General features: G+C 49.0%; 2 protein-coding genes across 2 annotated transcripts; both read right to left on the bottom strand.

Annotated features, from left to right (window-relative positions):
- Positions 1-752: 752 nt before the first annotated feature.
- PRG3 (proteoglycan 3, pro eosinophil major basic protein 2) lies at positions 753-5432 on the bottom strand. Its single transcript, XM_005577864.4, has 6 exons — positions 5396-5432; positions 4934-5067; positions 3827-4140; positions 2671-2802; positions 1718-1829; positions 753-892 (listed from the first exon to the last, which is right to left on the bottom strand). Exons 2-6 carry the CDS (start codon positions 4992-4994, stop codon positions 834-836), a joined length of 678 nt encoding a protein of 225 aa, XP_005577921.3. The 5' UTR covers positions 4995-5067; positions 5396-5432; the 3' UTR covers positions 753-833.
- A 6593-nt stretch (positions 5433-12025) lies between these two features.
- PRG2 (proteoglycan 2, pro eosinophil major basic protein) lies at positions 12026-15358 on the bottom strand. Its single transcript, XM_005577863.4, has 7 exons — positions 15309-15358; positions 14813-14917; positions 14595-14664; positions 13696-14003; positions 13232-13363; positions 12419-12530; positions 12026-12198 (listed from the first exon to the last, which is right to left on the bottom strand). Exons 3-7 carry the CDS (start codon positions 14650-14652, stop codon positions 12140-12142), a joined length of 669 nt encoding a protein of 222 aa, XP_005577920.3. The 5' UTR covers positions 14653-14664; positions 14813-14917; positions 15309-15358; the 3' UTR covers positions 12026-12139.
- Positions 15359-16897: the final 1539 nt, after the last annotated feature.

Raw genomic sequence — 16897 nt, 5'->3', positions numbered from 1 at the left:
CCCTACTTCCATACCCCACCTCCCCACTCCCATTCCCACCACCATCTCCACTACCTCTACTCCCACCCCCACACCCCCAATCCCTACCCCTACTCCCAACCCCTCACCTCTACCACACCCATCCCTACTCCCATCCCCCCACCTCCCACCCCCACACTTACTCCCAACCCCTCATCTCCACTACACCCATCCCTATTCCCATCCCTCCACCTCCCACCTCTACCCCAACTCCCAATTCCCCACCTCCCACCCCTACTTCCATCCTCCCACCTCCCCACTCCCATTCCTACTACCATCTCCATATCTCTACTACCTCTACTCCCACCCCCACACCCCCAATCCCTACCCCTACTCCCAACCCCTCACCTCTACCACACCCATCCCTACTCCCATCCCCCCACCTCCCACCCCCACACTTACTCCCAACCCCTCACCTCCACCACACCCATCCCTACGCACATTCTCCCATCTCCTACCTCCACCCCTACCCCATCGCCCCACCTCCCCACTCCCACCCCTACTCCCATCTCTACCACCTCTACTCCCACCACCCACACCCCTGCCCCAATCCCCCCATCCCTACCCCATGCCCAAGGAGGCCTTCGGGACCGCGCCACCCCGGGTCCCGCTCCGCCTCCCAGCACAGCCGCCAGGCCCATCGGTCACTTTCCCGAAAGAGTGAATGCTTCCAGGATTTTCCTGAACTGGGGTTATCCCCCAAAGTGAGCAATAAAGAAACGAGAGTCAGGAAATGCTGTGAGAAGTCTGGATTTATGAGCAGGAGTGGTTGGGGGGCGGGAGGAGGCTGCTGGCAGGATCTCAGTGCCGCTGACTTAGACGGAGCAGACGAAGGGCAGTTGCTTGTTGCATTTAGCTCGTCGCCAGTAACCTCCTAGCAGCAGAGAGCACAGTGAAGTCAACCGCCCCGCGGGGTCTGGCCTGGGCTTCATCTCCTTCCCTCCTCAGGGGCCCCCTATGTCCCCATCAATGGCCATCGTCATCTGCCAGCTGTGTGCTTGCCCCACATCCCTACTGGCTCACATTTGCTGAACTCTTACTGCAAGCTAGGCTGTGTGCTAAATGCATTAGATGGACTTAGGTGGACTATTGCATTTAATCCTTACCACGACTCCAAGAGGTGGGTGCTGCCATTATCTCCATTTCACAGATAAGGAAACCGGGGGCTTAGTGGAGATAAACAATGTGCCTGTATCTCAGTCAGCAAGTGGCTGCGCTGAGATGTGAACTGCAGGGTCTTTCTCCAGCACATATGGTCTTAGCCACTATACTAAAGTCCGTCACATCCGGCACCCATGCTGCCGCCCACATCTGCTGTTGGAGGCAGGCATCTTGTCTCTCAGCCACCCCTAATTTCCCCATCCTTCCTTTTCTCTCATCCACACCTTATATCCACTTCTGCCACTCTCATTGGTCACATCTGTTGTTGGAATCTATTGCCCTCATATCGAAGGAGGCAAAGAATTTTCCCACACACACACCTTCCAGCCCACCCCCCACCCCCTCTCCGGAACTCCTATCACCTGGTTTTGCTTTGAGGATTCCCTATGTCTCAGCCCTCCTCACACACAGGACTTTGATTTTTAAGTCAGCAGGAGGGTCTGAGTCTGGGGAGGTGTGTTCAGGCAGCTCAAAGGGGTAGTATTAAGAATTCCACTTTACTACCCCTTCTCCCTGCCCTGGTGCCCTTCCCCCTCACCTTTGGTGCATAGGGCCACACAGCACCCACGCCCATTCCCAGGTTGCCCTGAGGACCAGTATGCAAAATTCCAGTGGCTCCCATCAGTCCAGCAAAACCGCTTCCACAGGAACTAGAGAAGCGACAGGCTAGGTCAGAGGGCAGAGGTTCAGATCCAGGACCTCACAGAATACCCCCTGTTGACTTCTCTCACTGCCTACCCGGCCAGGAGCCAGACACCCTAGAGACCCACTCCTAAGAGTTTCCAGGCAGTGACAAGAAGAGCAACCATCTCTGTCAGCCATCACACAGAGCAGGCTTCTCAAACTTTACTGTGTGTACATTATCTCCCGGGGATCTTGTTAAAATGTAGGTTCTGATTCGAGAGGTCTGCAGTGGGATCCAAGATTCTACAGTTCTAACAAGTTCCCAGGTGATGGTGGCACTGCTGATCTATGGACCATACTTTGAGTACCAAATATAATGTCACTTCTTCACCCACAATTCCAGAACCACCCTGAGAGAAGAAGGTCCCCATTTCGGGGATAAAAAAAAAAAAAAACAAGGCTCTGAGAAACTTATTTAGCTAGCTTTCTAAGTGACTAAGCTGGGTGGGCCTGGACTCTGTCTCGTGACTCCAGTGGTATGCTGGTAAATGTTTATACCAGCTCTTGGGGTGGTTGGAAGGATGGGGAGTAGAAAGGAGCCCTGATGTGTAGCAATTGCCAATTTCTTGTGTGTAAATACTCCCACCATGGCTGATGTCAAGCTGCAAGCATGTAGTCACTGAGCATGGAGTTGGGAAGAGATGTGCACCATCAGTTCTCCTGAGCCAGTACACGCCAGCTCCAGAACATCATTGCCTGCCACATTAAGGACACTTTAGCTGCTGGCCTGAAGCTTGGCACCATCAGGTGCTACTTTAACACAATCAGAAAGAACTTACTGCACCCGAGAGTTCGCCCCTGACTTACCCAGCCCCTGAGGATGCCTCCAATCCAGACCTGGGCCTGGTTGGTTGTGCTAGCATAACGCTGAATGCGATAGTTGAAGTTGAAGTTGTGGATGGAGAGAAGGTTGCCTCCGTAGCATTTGCTGCAGACGTTCTGCAGACAGAAACAAAGTAGAGAATTTCCTCTTATTTATTTCAAGTTTCTGAGTCTCCAGGCAAGAGCCCAGCATCCCTTTTCAGGTTAAAAATAAACCTACTTGGGCCGGGCGCGGTGGCTCAAGCCTGCAAACCCAGCACTTTGGGAGGCCGAGATGGGCGGATCACGAGGTCAGGAGATCGAGACCATCCTGGCTAACACAGTGAAACCCCGTCTCTACTAAAAAATACAAAAAACTAGCCGGGCGCGGTGGCGGGCGCCTGTAGTCCCAGCTACTCAGGAGGCTGAGGCAGGAGAATGGCGTAAACCTGGGAGGCGGAGCTTGCAGTGAGCTGAGATCCGGCCACTGCACTCCAGCCTGGGCGACAGAGCGAGACTCCGTCTCAAAAAAATAAATAAATAAAAATAAAAAAATAATAAAAAAATAAACCTACTCGCCTCCCTTAATCCTATCTTTTGCTCTTTCATTAGCTGTCAGGACAATCCTGCCTTTTATTGAGGCATAAACATATTGTCAATAATAAATATTGTCATATTTATTATTGACAATAAAACCACCTTTTATTGAGAGTTTATTATGACCCAGTGACTATTCCAAACACTTTTCATGTATTATCTCATATAATACTCACCACAACCCTAAGAAGTTGGTGCTATATATCTTCATTTTACAAAGGAAGGTGCTCTGAAAGGCAAAGCGACTTGCCCAGGTAACACAGCCAATAAAAGGCAGAACCAGAATTTAACACAGGTGTTTCTAACACTGAAGCCTTTTGTTTAAATCAGTGGTTCTCCACCAGACCAACAATATCATCATCACCTGGGGATTTGTTTTAAATGCAAATTCTCAGGCTCCACCCCAGCCCTCCTAAATCAGAAGTTGTGCGAGTGAGGCCCATAAATCTGTTTTAACAATACCTCCAGGTGACTCTGATGCACTAGCCTAAATGAATAGGGAACAGAAGACTGAATGTACTCTCTTCTCCCCCAGGTCCTCCGCAGTAGCCTCCCTACTACTTACCTGAGCATTTGCAAACGTTGTAGGAGTCCGCACCAATAGGTAGTGGCAGGCCTTGCACCTTGGACTTCCCTGCACTTCAACTATATCTTCTTCCCTGGGACACTGAAAGTCCTTGTCTAAGGCAGCTGGGTCCGACTCCATGGCTTCCTCATCCTCAAAGGCGTCTTGACAGGCAGAAGCCTTGACCTCCTCTCCCTCTGCCTGAGTCACCTCCTTGGTCAGAGCCAAGTCTCTCTCCTGCTCCCTTGAACTAGCTAGATCTTGGCCTAGGTCTGCCTCTGTCTCTAGGCTCTCCAGATGGGGGACATCATTCTCTGGGAAAAAGAGGTAACCTGCCATCAGGTCAAGAGCTTCTTTGTTCCAGCACCGTGGACAGCTCCAGCAACTTCCCTGGAGCTTTCCTAGGAACTCCACCTGCAGCCAAGCCTGGAAGATTTCCTTGGTGTTAGGTAAGGAGAGATCTCTCGGGTCACACCCACAAATGGACAAGAACCTGACTCCTGGCCGACACCATGAGTGCATGTTTTGAAGGTGGGAGAAAGCACGTGTGAGAAGCCCAGAGCAGTCACCAGCCCTTCATCTTAACAGGTGGGTGGTTTTTCCTTTTGAAAGTACAGGTTACAGTTGGCCAGGCACGGTGGCTCAAGCCTGTAATCCTAGCACTTTGGGAGGCCAAGGTGGGCGAATCATGAGGTTAGGAGTTCAAGAGCAGCCTGGCAAATATGGTGAAACCCCGTCTACTAAAAATACAAAAATTAGCCGGGTGTGGTGGCATGTGCCTGTAGTCCCAGTTACTCGGGAGGCTGAGGCAGAAGAATTGCTTGAACCCGGGAGGCGGAGGTTGCAGTGAGCCGAGATCGTGCCATTGCTCTCTAGCCTGGGCAACAGAGTGAGACTCATTCTCAAAACAAAAAACAAAAAAACAAAAAAGAAAGTTCCAGGTTACAGTTCTGAGTCCAGGTGATATCTTACCGGAGATGAGCTGTATCGGCTAAAGAGGGAAGGCTGTGGTCCTGACCTCATGAGTGCAAATAAAAGCTGGGGGAGGGGAGTGTAGGAAAAAGGAAAAAAGAGAAAGACGGATGAAGAGGGAAGGGAGAGACTTACCCAGATGAAGAGCAGAAACTGTTCCCAGCAGAAGAACGGGCAGGAACAGGAGGCGTTGCATATCTACTGTCTTTTAGTGAGGACGCTACTCCACCTTCCTTCTGCGGGCTGTCTTTGTGTATCTAGTGTAGCCCCTGGCACATAGTATAGAGGGAATGTTTGTTTAATTGTTTGATTAAAGAGCAAACTCGATTGCTTTCTCTTCTTGCCATGAACAGACGCTGAGCTGGAGAGTCTAGAAAAGGAATAGTGGGAGGGATAACTCAGGTACAAAAGTTCGTCTTCCAGTCTCCGTTGCTGCTCTCCAGTATCACCTTCAGCCCAGACTCCTGCCCCGGCGGGGACAGGTCTGCTTAGCCATGATGTTCCTAAGGACAGGCCTCCTACATGTTTGCCCTATGAGGTGCTTCTTCTTCCCAGGGCCTACATTGGTCCTGCCTGGGCAGCCGGAAGAGAACTCACCTTCCAAGAGTCTGAGACCTCCACTCTCAGTGCCTCTGCCTTCGGGGCCCAGAAGCAGCCTTTATACTGGGTTTCTGGGGAAGTGGGAAGAGGCCAGAATGATTGCTCTAGGTCAGCGTTGGGGACAAAGGAGCTGATAACGAAGTTTGCTCAGTTATCTCAACCCTGTGCCCTGCTCTCTGCTGGGACTGCAGGGACCTGCCTCCTGGGGCCTACTGCCATGTGTGGGTGCCCCATACCCTGGTTTGCTTCAGGAGGCCCTGGATGTTATGTCCATTGTCCAGGCATAATTATTATTTATGCCCCCTAAAGCGCCCCAGTCTGAACAACGCACCTTAACTCCAGGAGTAGCTTCCTGTTTGTGGAGATCCCAGGGAGCTTGTGGGAGACAATGAGGGGAGGCAGTAAGAGGGGAAGGGGAGGCTCAGTGCTCCCAAGCTCTCACCCATCCTAGGGGTGTTGTGGGCAACACACCCCTCACCCTCATCTCCACCTCGTCTCCACCAGGCATGTATGACCACCCCTACTTCACAGAGGCAAAATGTGAGATTCAGAGAAAGAGAGAAGGCAACTTGCAAAGGTTCCGTGGGAAGTAGAAGAACTGGAATTTCTAAGTCTTTTTGACTCCAAAACCTTCTCTCTCTTTCTTTCCTCTCTCTCTCTCTTTTCTCTCCCTTCCTCTTTCTCACTCTTCTTTCTCATCTTTTTTTTTTTTTCTTTTTGAGATGGAGTCTTGCTCTGTCACCCAGGCTGGAGTGCAATGGCGCGATCTTGGCTCACTGCAACCTCTGCCTCCCGGGTTCAAGCGATTCTCCTGCCTCAGCCTCCCGAGTAGCTGGGATTACAGGCGCCCACCACCACACCTGGCTAATTTTTGTATTTTTAGTAGAGATGGGGTTTCACTATGTTGGCCAGGCTGGTCTCGAACTCCTGACCTCGTGATCCACCCACTTCGGTCTCCCAAAGTGCTGGGATTACAGGCACGAGCCACTGCGCCTGTCTGCCTCTTTTTTTTTTTTTTTTTTTTTTTTTTTTGAGAGACAAAATCTTGCTCTGTCACCCAGGCTGGAGTGAAGTGCTGCGATGATAGCTCACTGTAACCCTGAATTCCTGGGCTCAAGTAATCCTCCTGCCTCAGCCTCCTGAGTCACTGGGATTACAAGCATGAGCTTTCTCATCTTTAATGTGTGAAAAATCTACATCCCTTCTTCTGTGCTGTGGATCTAGATCAAGGTTCCTCAACCTTTGTGTTATTAATGTGTGAGGTCAAATAACTCTTTGTTGTGGGGGACTGTCCTGGGCGTTGTAGGAAGTTTAATGGCCCCTCTGGTCTCTACCCACCAGATATCAGTAGCACCTCTCCCCATCCCCGCAGATGATCAGAAACGTCTCCACATGTTTCCAAATGTCCTCTGGGGAGAAAAATGGCCCCAGCTGAGGATCTCTGATCTAGAATATGCCACCTTGTCCAACCTTAAGGCATAGCTTCAGGGCTGGCAAGAGGCAGCATGAAAAGCTCCACGCGGAGTCTCTCCAGCATTCTGTAGATCATCCTCTCCACCCAACCCTCCCCTCCTCACCTCCCATCTCCCACCAGCCTTGTGTCACCCCAAGGTCTGGACTAGAATCAGGCAGGGGAGGTGCTCAACTCAGGGACACTAAGAAATTAAGGGGATACTAAGAAATTCACTATTCGAGATAAATGAAATAGTGAAATAGAAATGAAATATTTCTTGTAAATTGAAATTAATGCAAAACAAAACATCAAAATTTTAACTGACCAAGCTCTAACCAAATTTGCTGCATGTTAAAGAGAGGCCAGCATGTCTCAAACCTTGAATTTGCCAGATACCTCTGCCAAGAGCTCGTGGACTTGTCAGGGTGAACTCAGAGGCATCCTTGTGGTATGCTTCTCAGAACATGAGTATGCCTGGCACATGAGTGGAGGGTGACCCTTGTCAATTAGAAAGTGCAGATTTGTAGGGCCGAGCACGGTGGCTCATGCCTGTAATTCCAGCACATTGGGAGGCCTGGGCGGATGGATCACCTGAGGTCAGGTGTTTGAGACCAGCCTGCTCAACATGGTGAAACCCCATCTCCACTAAAAATATAAAAATTAGCCGGGCATGGTGGCAGGTGCCAATAATCCCAGTTACTCAGGAGACTGACGTGGAAGAATCGCTTGAACCCAGGAGGCAGGGGTTGCTGTGAGCCGAGATCATGCCACTGCACTCCAGCCTGGGTGACAGAGTGAGACTCTGTCTCAAAAAAAATAAAATAAAATAGGTACAGGTTTATTCTCCATATTCCACCCCAGCCCTCCAGGGCTCAGGGAGCAGGGACAGGCAGCCCAGAGGGTAAGAAGACCTAAATTCCTTCCCCTCCTCTGCTCTCCCAAGGTGACCCACAAATGGAGAAGTAACTGAGAGGCCACTTCTGAGTCTGATTGCAGAGTAACGGCCTTGATCACTATCTCCTTAGCCCAACGGACCAAACCCTCCACTTATCTACTTGACTGTAGGAGGATGGGCCAGGTCCAGGACCTAAAAACCTGGTTGCTGAATTCCAAGCTTGAGACCTCCCTAGTGGTGGAGGGTAGAAGCATAGACCCCCATTTGCCATTATTCTTCCTCATCCATTGACCCAGGTCAGGGGTACCATTTCACTTGGTGATTGGGATGACTAATAAGGTTGGCTGCTCTCAGGAACCAATGCCACCTTAAGCCTCACACTCACTCATTGTTTCTTTTTTCTTTTCTTTTCTTTTCTTTCTTTCTTTCTTTCTTTCTTTCTTTTTTCATTTTTTTTTTTTTTTTTTCTGAGACAGTCTTGGCTCTGTTACCTAGGCTGGAGTGCAATGGCATGATCTCGGCTCACTACAACATCCGCTTCCCAGGTTCAAGCGATTCTCCCGCCTCAGCCTCTCGAGTAGCTGGGACCACAGGCACCCGCCATCATGCCTGGATAATTTTTTTTATTTTTGTAGAGATGGAGTTTCACTATGTTGGCCAGGCTGGTCTTGAACTCCTGACCTTAGGTGATCTACCCACCTTTGACCTCCCAAAGTGCTGGGATTACAGGCGGGAGCCACCACACCCGGCCTCGTTTCATTTCACAGATGGATAAATGGCATCTCAGAGATTTTAAACAAGTTGCCCAAGGTCACACAGTAAGTAGAGACAGGCCTGAACCATAGGCTCCCAGCTCCTTATACACCCACTAGCTGTGTTTCTCTAGCCTCCTCCCATCAACCTCCCTCCTGAACAGACCATTCCCTCTTTCATGTCAACCCTGTTTTCATTGTATATAAACCCTTGGCAAAGATATTCCAATGACCTCAGTGACCTTTTCTGTCTGATTTAAAACAAGAAAAAACTTTTTTGAAGGTCTTCCATGGACCAGACACTATGCTTCATTAAGGTTTTTACATCTGTTACTTAACAACCGCTTAATCCTTAAAAGTCATCCTACAAATTGGGCATTGCCATCTCTAGTCTATATATGTACTACAAAAACTCAGAGAAGTCAAATGACTTATCCAAGTTTGCACAACTAGTAACAAATGATGCATCAGATCCTAGCCTGTCTGACTCCCAAATCTTTGCTTTGGATATGTTACTTCCAGATGATCTAGCCAATGATGCCAACATTGTTTTCAGCATCCGTGGAACCCCAAGCCTCTGGCTTAATGTTTGCATTTATGTTCATAGGGGTTTCAAACTCTGCCTCTTGTTCCAAGATTCAGTCCATCCCCTCATTATTCAGAGGGTAGGCCTTGCCATCTTGAGAGGCAGTGTAGGATGATGTATAATGAAATCACAAGTTCCAGGGTCAGCCCCTCTCTGCCTCAGCTTTCTCATCTGTAAACTAAGGCTAATGACAAGATTTGCCTCCTGTGAGATCAGCTTAAGCAAAGCTCTCAGAAATATGTCTGGCACATGGGTTGAGTGAGGGTGCCCCTTGTCAATGAAAAAGCAATGAGTGTACTGTTGATTGAACCCCTACTCTGTGCTCTGCACTGTGTAAGGAACTCCATGGATTCAATGATAAAAAATCATTGATAAACTGTTTCACAGAGCTTAGTTAGTATCTTACAGGAGAGGAAAATGCACACACAAACCCATATTTTGCAATATTAGCCCAGTCCCTTTATTTCATGATTTTTACTTTTTAAGAAAAAAAAAATCTATTTATTTCTTTTGAGATGGAGTTTCGCTCTTATTGCCCAGGCTAGAGTGCAATGGCACAATCTCGGCTCACTGCAACCTTCGCCTCCCAGGTTCAAGCGATCAAGTGATTCTCCTGCCTCAGCCTCCCGAGTAGCTGGGATTACAGGCATGCGCCACCACGCCTGGCTAATTTTTTTGTATTTTTAGTAGAGACGCGGTTTCTCCATGTTGGTCAGGCAGGTCTCAAACTCCTGACCTCAGGTGATCTGCTCATCTCGCCCTCCCAAAGTGCTGGGATTACAGGCATCAGCCACCGTGCCTAGCCAAGAAAAAAAATTTTTTTTTTTTTAGACGGAATCTCGCTCTGTCGCCCAGGCGGGAGTGCAGTGGCGCAATCTCGGCTCACTGCAAGCTCCACCTCCCGGGTTCACGCCATTCTCCTGCCTCAGCCTCCCAAGTAGCTGGGACTACAGGCGCCCGCCACCTTGCCCGGCTAGTTTTTTTTGTTTTTGTTTTTGTTTTGTTTTGTTTTTTGTATTTTTTAGTAGAGACGGGGTTTCACCGTGTTAGCCAGAATGGTCTCGATCTCCTGACCTCGTGATCCGCCCCTCTCGGCCTCCCAAAGTGCTGGGATTACAGGCTTGAACCACCGCGCCCGGCCCAAGAAAAATTTTTTAATGAATGTACACTGTGCTCCTATAAAGCACACTGTAGAGTGGACTGCTCGGGGAGTCTTTGTGGTGAACACACCAATGTGAACATGCCTAGGTCGAGATACAGAATGTGACTAGGAGCCCTGCAGCCTCCTTCATGCCACTTCTTGATATTACTCCCCCAAAGAAGATCTCTGTGGACTGGAAGTCAAACTTCTGTCAAAGCACACACCCATAGCAGCAGAGATTTATGAGGAACCAGACAAAGCTCACCTACCATTTAGCACAAAACCTGATACCTAGTCAATGCTTAATAAATGGGAAATATTATTACCCTTTGTTGTTAATATTGAAATAAGGGAAGCAATGCCTTCCCACACTAGAATATGAAGTCCAATAGGGCGAGGAGTAAAAATTCCACCTCAGTTTCATCCTCACAGCACTCATCACAGGGCTGAACCCATAGTCCACCATCTTTGAAATCAACAGATTCTCGTAGAGCAATAGTTGAAATGGACCTGAGTTTGATTTCTTTCTCAACTTACTGTGTGACCTTAGACAAGTAGCATCCCTTCTCTGTGCCACACTCCAAAAAAAATAGAGTTCTTGTTTCACCCCTCTCTGAGCCTCCAATCATATATGAAGATCTGTGAATTGGAGGCATGGTGGAGAAAAAAATGGCTTTAGAACTTTGAATTATTTTCTTCTGCTGACCTCTGCAGTAGAGAAGGGGTTGAGAATGCCTTCCTCCCTCCCTTCTGATTAAAGCTGTCTCACCTCCAGCTGGGCCAGAGTCCTGTGTCCCAAGATAAACCCAAGAGTGAGACAGTCTATCTTTCCTCCCGCTGTGCTTCATCCCCGTGTGATCCTAAGGGGAGTAACCAGCTGTAAAAGCACAAGGGTTAAAGGAACATGCTTTGGAGCAGAGTTGAATTTCAGTATGGGTTGCATTTAGAGGTTCAGTCTCGGGCAAGTCTTTTGACAGGTCCTAACTTCTCTGAGCCTGGTTCTGTAAAATAGGGCTAATAATTATTGATCACATGAGGTCGTCTAGGCAGGGTGCCTGCCACAGCAGGGGGTATGTTGTAGGCACTCAATAAGCGGTAACAACTAGTAGATGTTTTTGTGCCTATGTTACAAACAACCATATATCCCAAGTGCCAGGGAACTACGTCTTGTATTCCCAGGCCTCATTCAGAGTCTGACACATGGCAAGCTGTCTTATATCAGGTTTCCCCAGAAGGAGATCCTGAGACAGGGAGTTGCGTACAAGTGTTTATCTGGGAGTTGCAGAGAGTAGGAAGGAGCAGAGAATGCAGCTGAGGAAGGGAAGGCAACCCATAAAATGCATGAAATAAGGCCAACTAACACAGCAGGCCACTGGGAAACGGTGCCCAATACATGTTAGGTTTATTCCACTTGAGGGGTCGGGGATTGGGGTACTTATACATTCATTCCTGAGAGTTGTGGACTGTTCTCAGGGACATGTTAATTTCCTTACATATCAAACCAACCACAGTTCTGGGGTTGGAGAGAGAGAGAGAGAGAATGCCTTTGAGTACAGAGATGCAAACTGGGCCATTGGGAGTCTACCTACAACCTTGAAAGGCCCTAGCAGCACCTATTTAGGTGCCCAGTAATGAGATGTTCTATGAAAAGAGCCAGCTGAACCCATTCCTCCATCTCCAAAAGGCTCCATAGACCCAACTCCACCCTCCATCCTCCTCCTCAAGTAGTGTTAGCTTCTGACCCTTCTATGAAAGGTGTGGTGTGGGGAGAGTGGATCAGCAATCAGATGAGAAAATAAATCTGTTTTAGTAAAACTCATTTTATTGCAGGGAGGTGGAGGGAGAAACGGCAAGCAGAGGAGGGGAGGCAGCTGCCCAGGGGAGGATAGCTCTGAACTGCTGGCTGAGACCAGCTCAGTAGGAACAGATGAAAGGAAGTCTTCTGAGGCAGTGGGCTCGACGCCAGTGGCCTCCTGTAAAGGCAGAACAGAAAGGGACTTTCAGCCTCTTGTCCACCCCAATTCAACCCACAGAAGGGCCTCTTCTCCCACCCACACACCACTGTGGAGTCGAAGTATACAAAAGACCCAGGAAACCTCTCCCTCAAAGGGTCAGGCTCTTCGTAGCAACTCCTCCTTGGGGCACTTCCCACCTCCCAGACCTTTCCATCGTTCATCCCCAGCCCCACCTCACCTCGGGTACACAGGGACACACAGTGACCACCGCGGGACCAGGGCTGGTGAGCAGCCCAGTACGCAAAGTTCCAGCGGCTGCCGTCAACCCACTGAAAGCGTCTGCAGCGACCCTGGAGAAAGCAAGAGGGGAAGAAGGGATGGGGCAGAGGGAAGGCAGAGAGGCAGATCTGGCCCTGTATCTGCCAGCTCCTCCTGCTGCCCACTGGGCAATGGGCCCTTCCCTGCTGGACCATGATGGGAACTGTCCTGGTCATCTGAAATGCTGATCCATGGCAATCATCACCATCAGATTCTATGTATCCCAGTGACAGGCTTATCCTTCCAGCCCTAACAAAAGGTTGGCAACAGGGGTTGCCAACTCATCCTAGAGATGAGGAAGCAAACTCACGGTCTTGTTTTTATTTATTGTTATTTATATATTTTTTTGAGGCGGAGTTTTGCTCTTGTTGCCCAGGCTGGAGTGCAATGGCTCGATCTTGGCTCACCGCAACCTCCGCCTCCCAGGTTCCAGTGATTCTCCTGCCTCAGCCTCCCGAATACCTAGGATTACAGGCATGCACCACCATGCCCTGATAATTTAAGTTACGTAGATAGTGAGAGATGGAAAGGAACTTATACCCAAACCTCCTGATTCTAAATTCTTAGCTCTTCCCTGAATGCCCAGGCAGCCCCCTCGGTGTTGTCTGTGGGTGTCCATCTATCCCCGGTTCGTCTGGAGATTATAGAGGAGAAAAACAGACAAATCTGCCGCAAGTTCAGTACTGGCTGAGATCAGCAGGTGCACACCATTTAGTGTTCACACCTCTCTTACCGAGCCTGTGATCCTGCCTCCAATCCAGACTTGACCCTGGTTGAGCGCTCTGACTGACCACTGGATTCGGGAATTAGTATTGAAGTTGTGGATGGAAGCCAGGTTGCCCCTGTAGCACCTCTGGCAAGTAAACTGCAGGGCAGGATAAAAGACAAAGAATGGAGCATCCTTCCTACATGAATTCATGTGGGTCTTGAGTTCCCACAATTCATGTCCTCCCTCCCTGCCACAACCATTTAAAGGTTGGAGACCAAAATGCCACCTCTGTTTCTAGGTGGACTTCCCCTCTTACCCCAACACCTCTGTGAGGCTCAGGTTCTACTGAGCCCTCACATCTACTGAGACAGGGCCTCTGGGACATCTACTGAGCCTCAATGGGGAAAAGAGCCAGTGATAGCAATGCTAGAGACATGTCCCACACCCCTCCCATGCTCCCGCCTCAGCCTCAGCCACAGGTCACTCACCCAAGCTTGGTTAAACGTGTGAGGACTTCTCACCAGGAGGTAGCGGCAGGTCGGGCACCCAGGGATGCCCACCACTTTTACTGTGTCCTCTTCCTCAGGACATGTAAGGTTTTTGTCTACCATATCTGGGACTGAGATCAACTTAACAGCCCCATCTTCCTTGGAGGCATCTTCACTTCCAGAGCCCCCCTCCTCCTCTTCCTCCAGCTCCCTGGAAAGGATCTCCTCCACCTCCTGTTCTGGCATCTCCTCATCCTCAGGCAGGGTCTTAGCACCCAAAGTGCTCTCAAAGGTGGAAGTCTCAGGCCCTGGCAGGGAGGATGGCCAAGTGTCCTTCCTTCACATCTCCCCTTGTTCCTCCCCAGAACCACGGACAGCTCCCACCTTGCCCTGGGCATCAGAGTGCTCAACCCTGCCTGGGAAGAGGAACCCGGAACCCAGTCTCCATGAGGGGAACCCAACATGCCTGACAAGGTCAGGGTGGTTAAGAGTATGGACTTAGAGTTGGGCAGTCATGGGCTTGGGTACTGGTTCTATCATCCACTAGCTTTATTTATTCATCTGTGAAATGGGTATACAATACCACCTACTTCATGGAGATGCTAAGAGAGTTAAAGAAGAGAAGGCATGGAAAGTGCTGTGTACCCAGTAAGCTCAAAGTAAGCATCATGGAGAAAGGACAAAATTGGGGGTGTCACAGCAAAACCAAGACCACAGACATAACAGAGGCCCTGAAAAATTCTTTCAACTCATGGCCATAGGGTCCCCATCCCTTTAAGCACAAAGAAATTCAGAAATAGAAGACGATCAAAGAAGGGGGTGGGTGTGTAACTCTGATCTCATTTACTATAGAAAGGAAAAAAATGGAGAAAGAAAGACTGAAGGCAAACAACACTTACTCAGATGAAGAGCAGAAACTGCCCCAAATAGAAGAGCCAGAAGTAGGAGGAGTTTCATCTTGGCTTTATCCTGCAATGGAGAACACAGTTTGTCATTGACACACACAGACACACACACACACACACACACATCACAATCACGCCATTAGGGGACTGTGGGAGTCAGGTGGAGAAAAAGAAGGCCTGAATAGAAATCGGGATGGGCCAGAAAATCTCACGCCACGCTCAGCTCCCGATGCTCCAGGATCCAGGACACAAGGACCTCTTTCCAAACAGGACGCAGCAAACCCTGAGGGGTGGCTGAGGCTGGCTTTCCTTCAGGCCTGGAAGTAAAGAAGGAACTATTACACTTGTTTGTTTGTACTTAATGGGTCCCTCAGAGTCTATGACATAAAAGAGGAGGGAGAAGCAATGATTATTGGCTTTCCTAGGAACACACAGGACTTAGAAGGTATGTCCCCTCCTCAAAGCTCAAGAAGCCATCCAGGCTCTCCTTCATGTCTCCACCGTCTTCCCCAGCCAAGGAGCGCTTTCACATCCCACAGAAGGAATGTGCAAGGCAGAGGATGCAGGCTGCCCCTGCCGACACCTCGTAACCTGAAAGCCACTGGTAGACCCCTGCCAGCCCTCCAGAAACCGTCAGCCACAGCTAGGGACCTCCTGGGAGAATAAACTGTCGCCAGCTCCACCACAGCAGAGAAAGCACTCACTCACCTAGAGACCTTCCTGGGTCTTTAGATCTTCCCAAAGCCCAGGTCCTTCTCGGCTCCCTCTCACAAAGACATCTTATATAGAGGCCTTGGAGGAACTTCCCCCAGGGGGAGAGAGTTTGCCTGTGTCAGAGGGAGATAGCAAGGCTGATAAGGACCATTTCATCACTTCCCTGGGGAAGTCCACTCATTCAGTGAAGATTTCTCTCCTGGTACCTCCTTCAGGAACCCAGGGACCATCTGCAACAGCCCTGGGCAATGGTTCTCATCCTGGTCTACACTTCAGAATCGCCTTGGGTGCTTTTCCAAAATACACATCTCCCCTGCTTTACTGGTGTTTTGAATTGCCACAAACATTTTGAGAGCAAATCTGTCCATATCTATTAGAATAAAAAATGCACATTTGATCAGTTTCACTCTTTGGAGACCATCCTTTAGACATAAAAGCACCTATAAGTAAGAAAACTTTTACAGAGTTGTGTTATTGCTTGTCTGTTTGTAGAAATGAAAGCAATCTTGAGATCCATCAATCGGACACTGAATAAAATGTGTTATCTCTCTTCTACAGAAAGTTATATGGCTATGAAAAGAAGAGCTGGACCTGTATCTATAAACCTGAAGAGATGTGTGCGTGACATTATGAAGTGAAAAAAGGCAAGATACTGAGGAAAGTATTTAGTATGTGAATAGTTTTACAAGGAAAACAAACCCACACAGGTGCTTATCTGTGGGCGTCCTTATGTGGCCATTGATGGAGGGAATGCTAAGAGGAATCACACCAAATAGTTGACCTTGTTGCCTCCAGAAGCAGGGGAGGAGAGGGAAGAAAGCGGGAGGCAGATTGTTGTTTATCCTCTTTTTATAACTTTGCACTTCTTCAGTGATTATGGCAAATGTGTGCTGAACCTGTAATTTTGAGGCTGCCTTAGTAAATATTTTTTAAAATATGCAGATGCCCTGACCAGAAACTTCTGATTGGCTAACAGGTCTAGAGTGAAGGTCAGATGTCTGCATTTTTGCTTAAAGTTTCCCAGCTGATCGTGATGGAAGATGGGTCTAGGAGTGACTGTCCTGAGGATATTCAAGTACAGGAAATGTTCACATACGTCTAACTGCTTTCCTTCTGAATCACACCACTGAGTTGGCCAACCTACCAGCCTTCATGTGGTAACATTTACTGAACATTTTTAAATGCCATGCATGGCAAGCGGCTGGATGCAGTGGCTTATGCCTGTGATCCCAGCAGTTTGGGAGGCCGAGGTGGGCGAATCATTTGAGGTCAGGAGTTTGAGACCAGCCTGGGCAACATTGCGAAGCCTCGTCTTTACTAAAAATACAAAAATTAGTCTGGTATGGTGGTGCCTGCCTGTAATCCCAGCTACGTGGGAGACTGAGGCAGGAGAATCACTTGAACCCAGGAGGTGGAGGTTGCAGTGAGCTGAGATTGCACCACTGCACTCCAGCTTGGGCAACAGAGTGAGACTCCATTTCAATCAATCCATCAATTAATCAATAAAATGCCATTCATGGCAAGTATCACCTCATTTAGCCTCTTTTTAAAAACCTAGTGAGGTAGGTGGTTGATACCCCATT

Source organism: Macaca fascicularis, chromosome 14, assembly GCF_037993035.2.
Source record: "Macaca fascicularis isolate 582-1 chromosome 14, T2T-MFA8v1.1".
Classification (NCBI taxonomy): domain Eukaryota; kingdom Metazoa; phylum Chordata; class Mammalia; order Primates; family Cercopithecidae; genus Macaca; species Macaca fascicularis.
The sequence above is the reverse complement of the archived record's forward strand: the minus strand, read 5'-3'. Positions and strand labels throughout refer to the sequence as shown.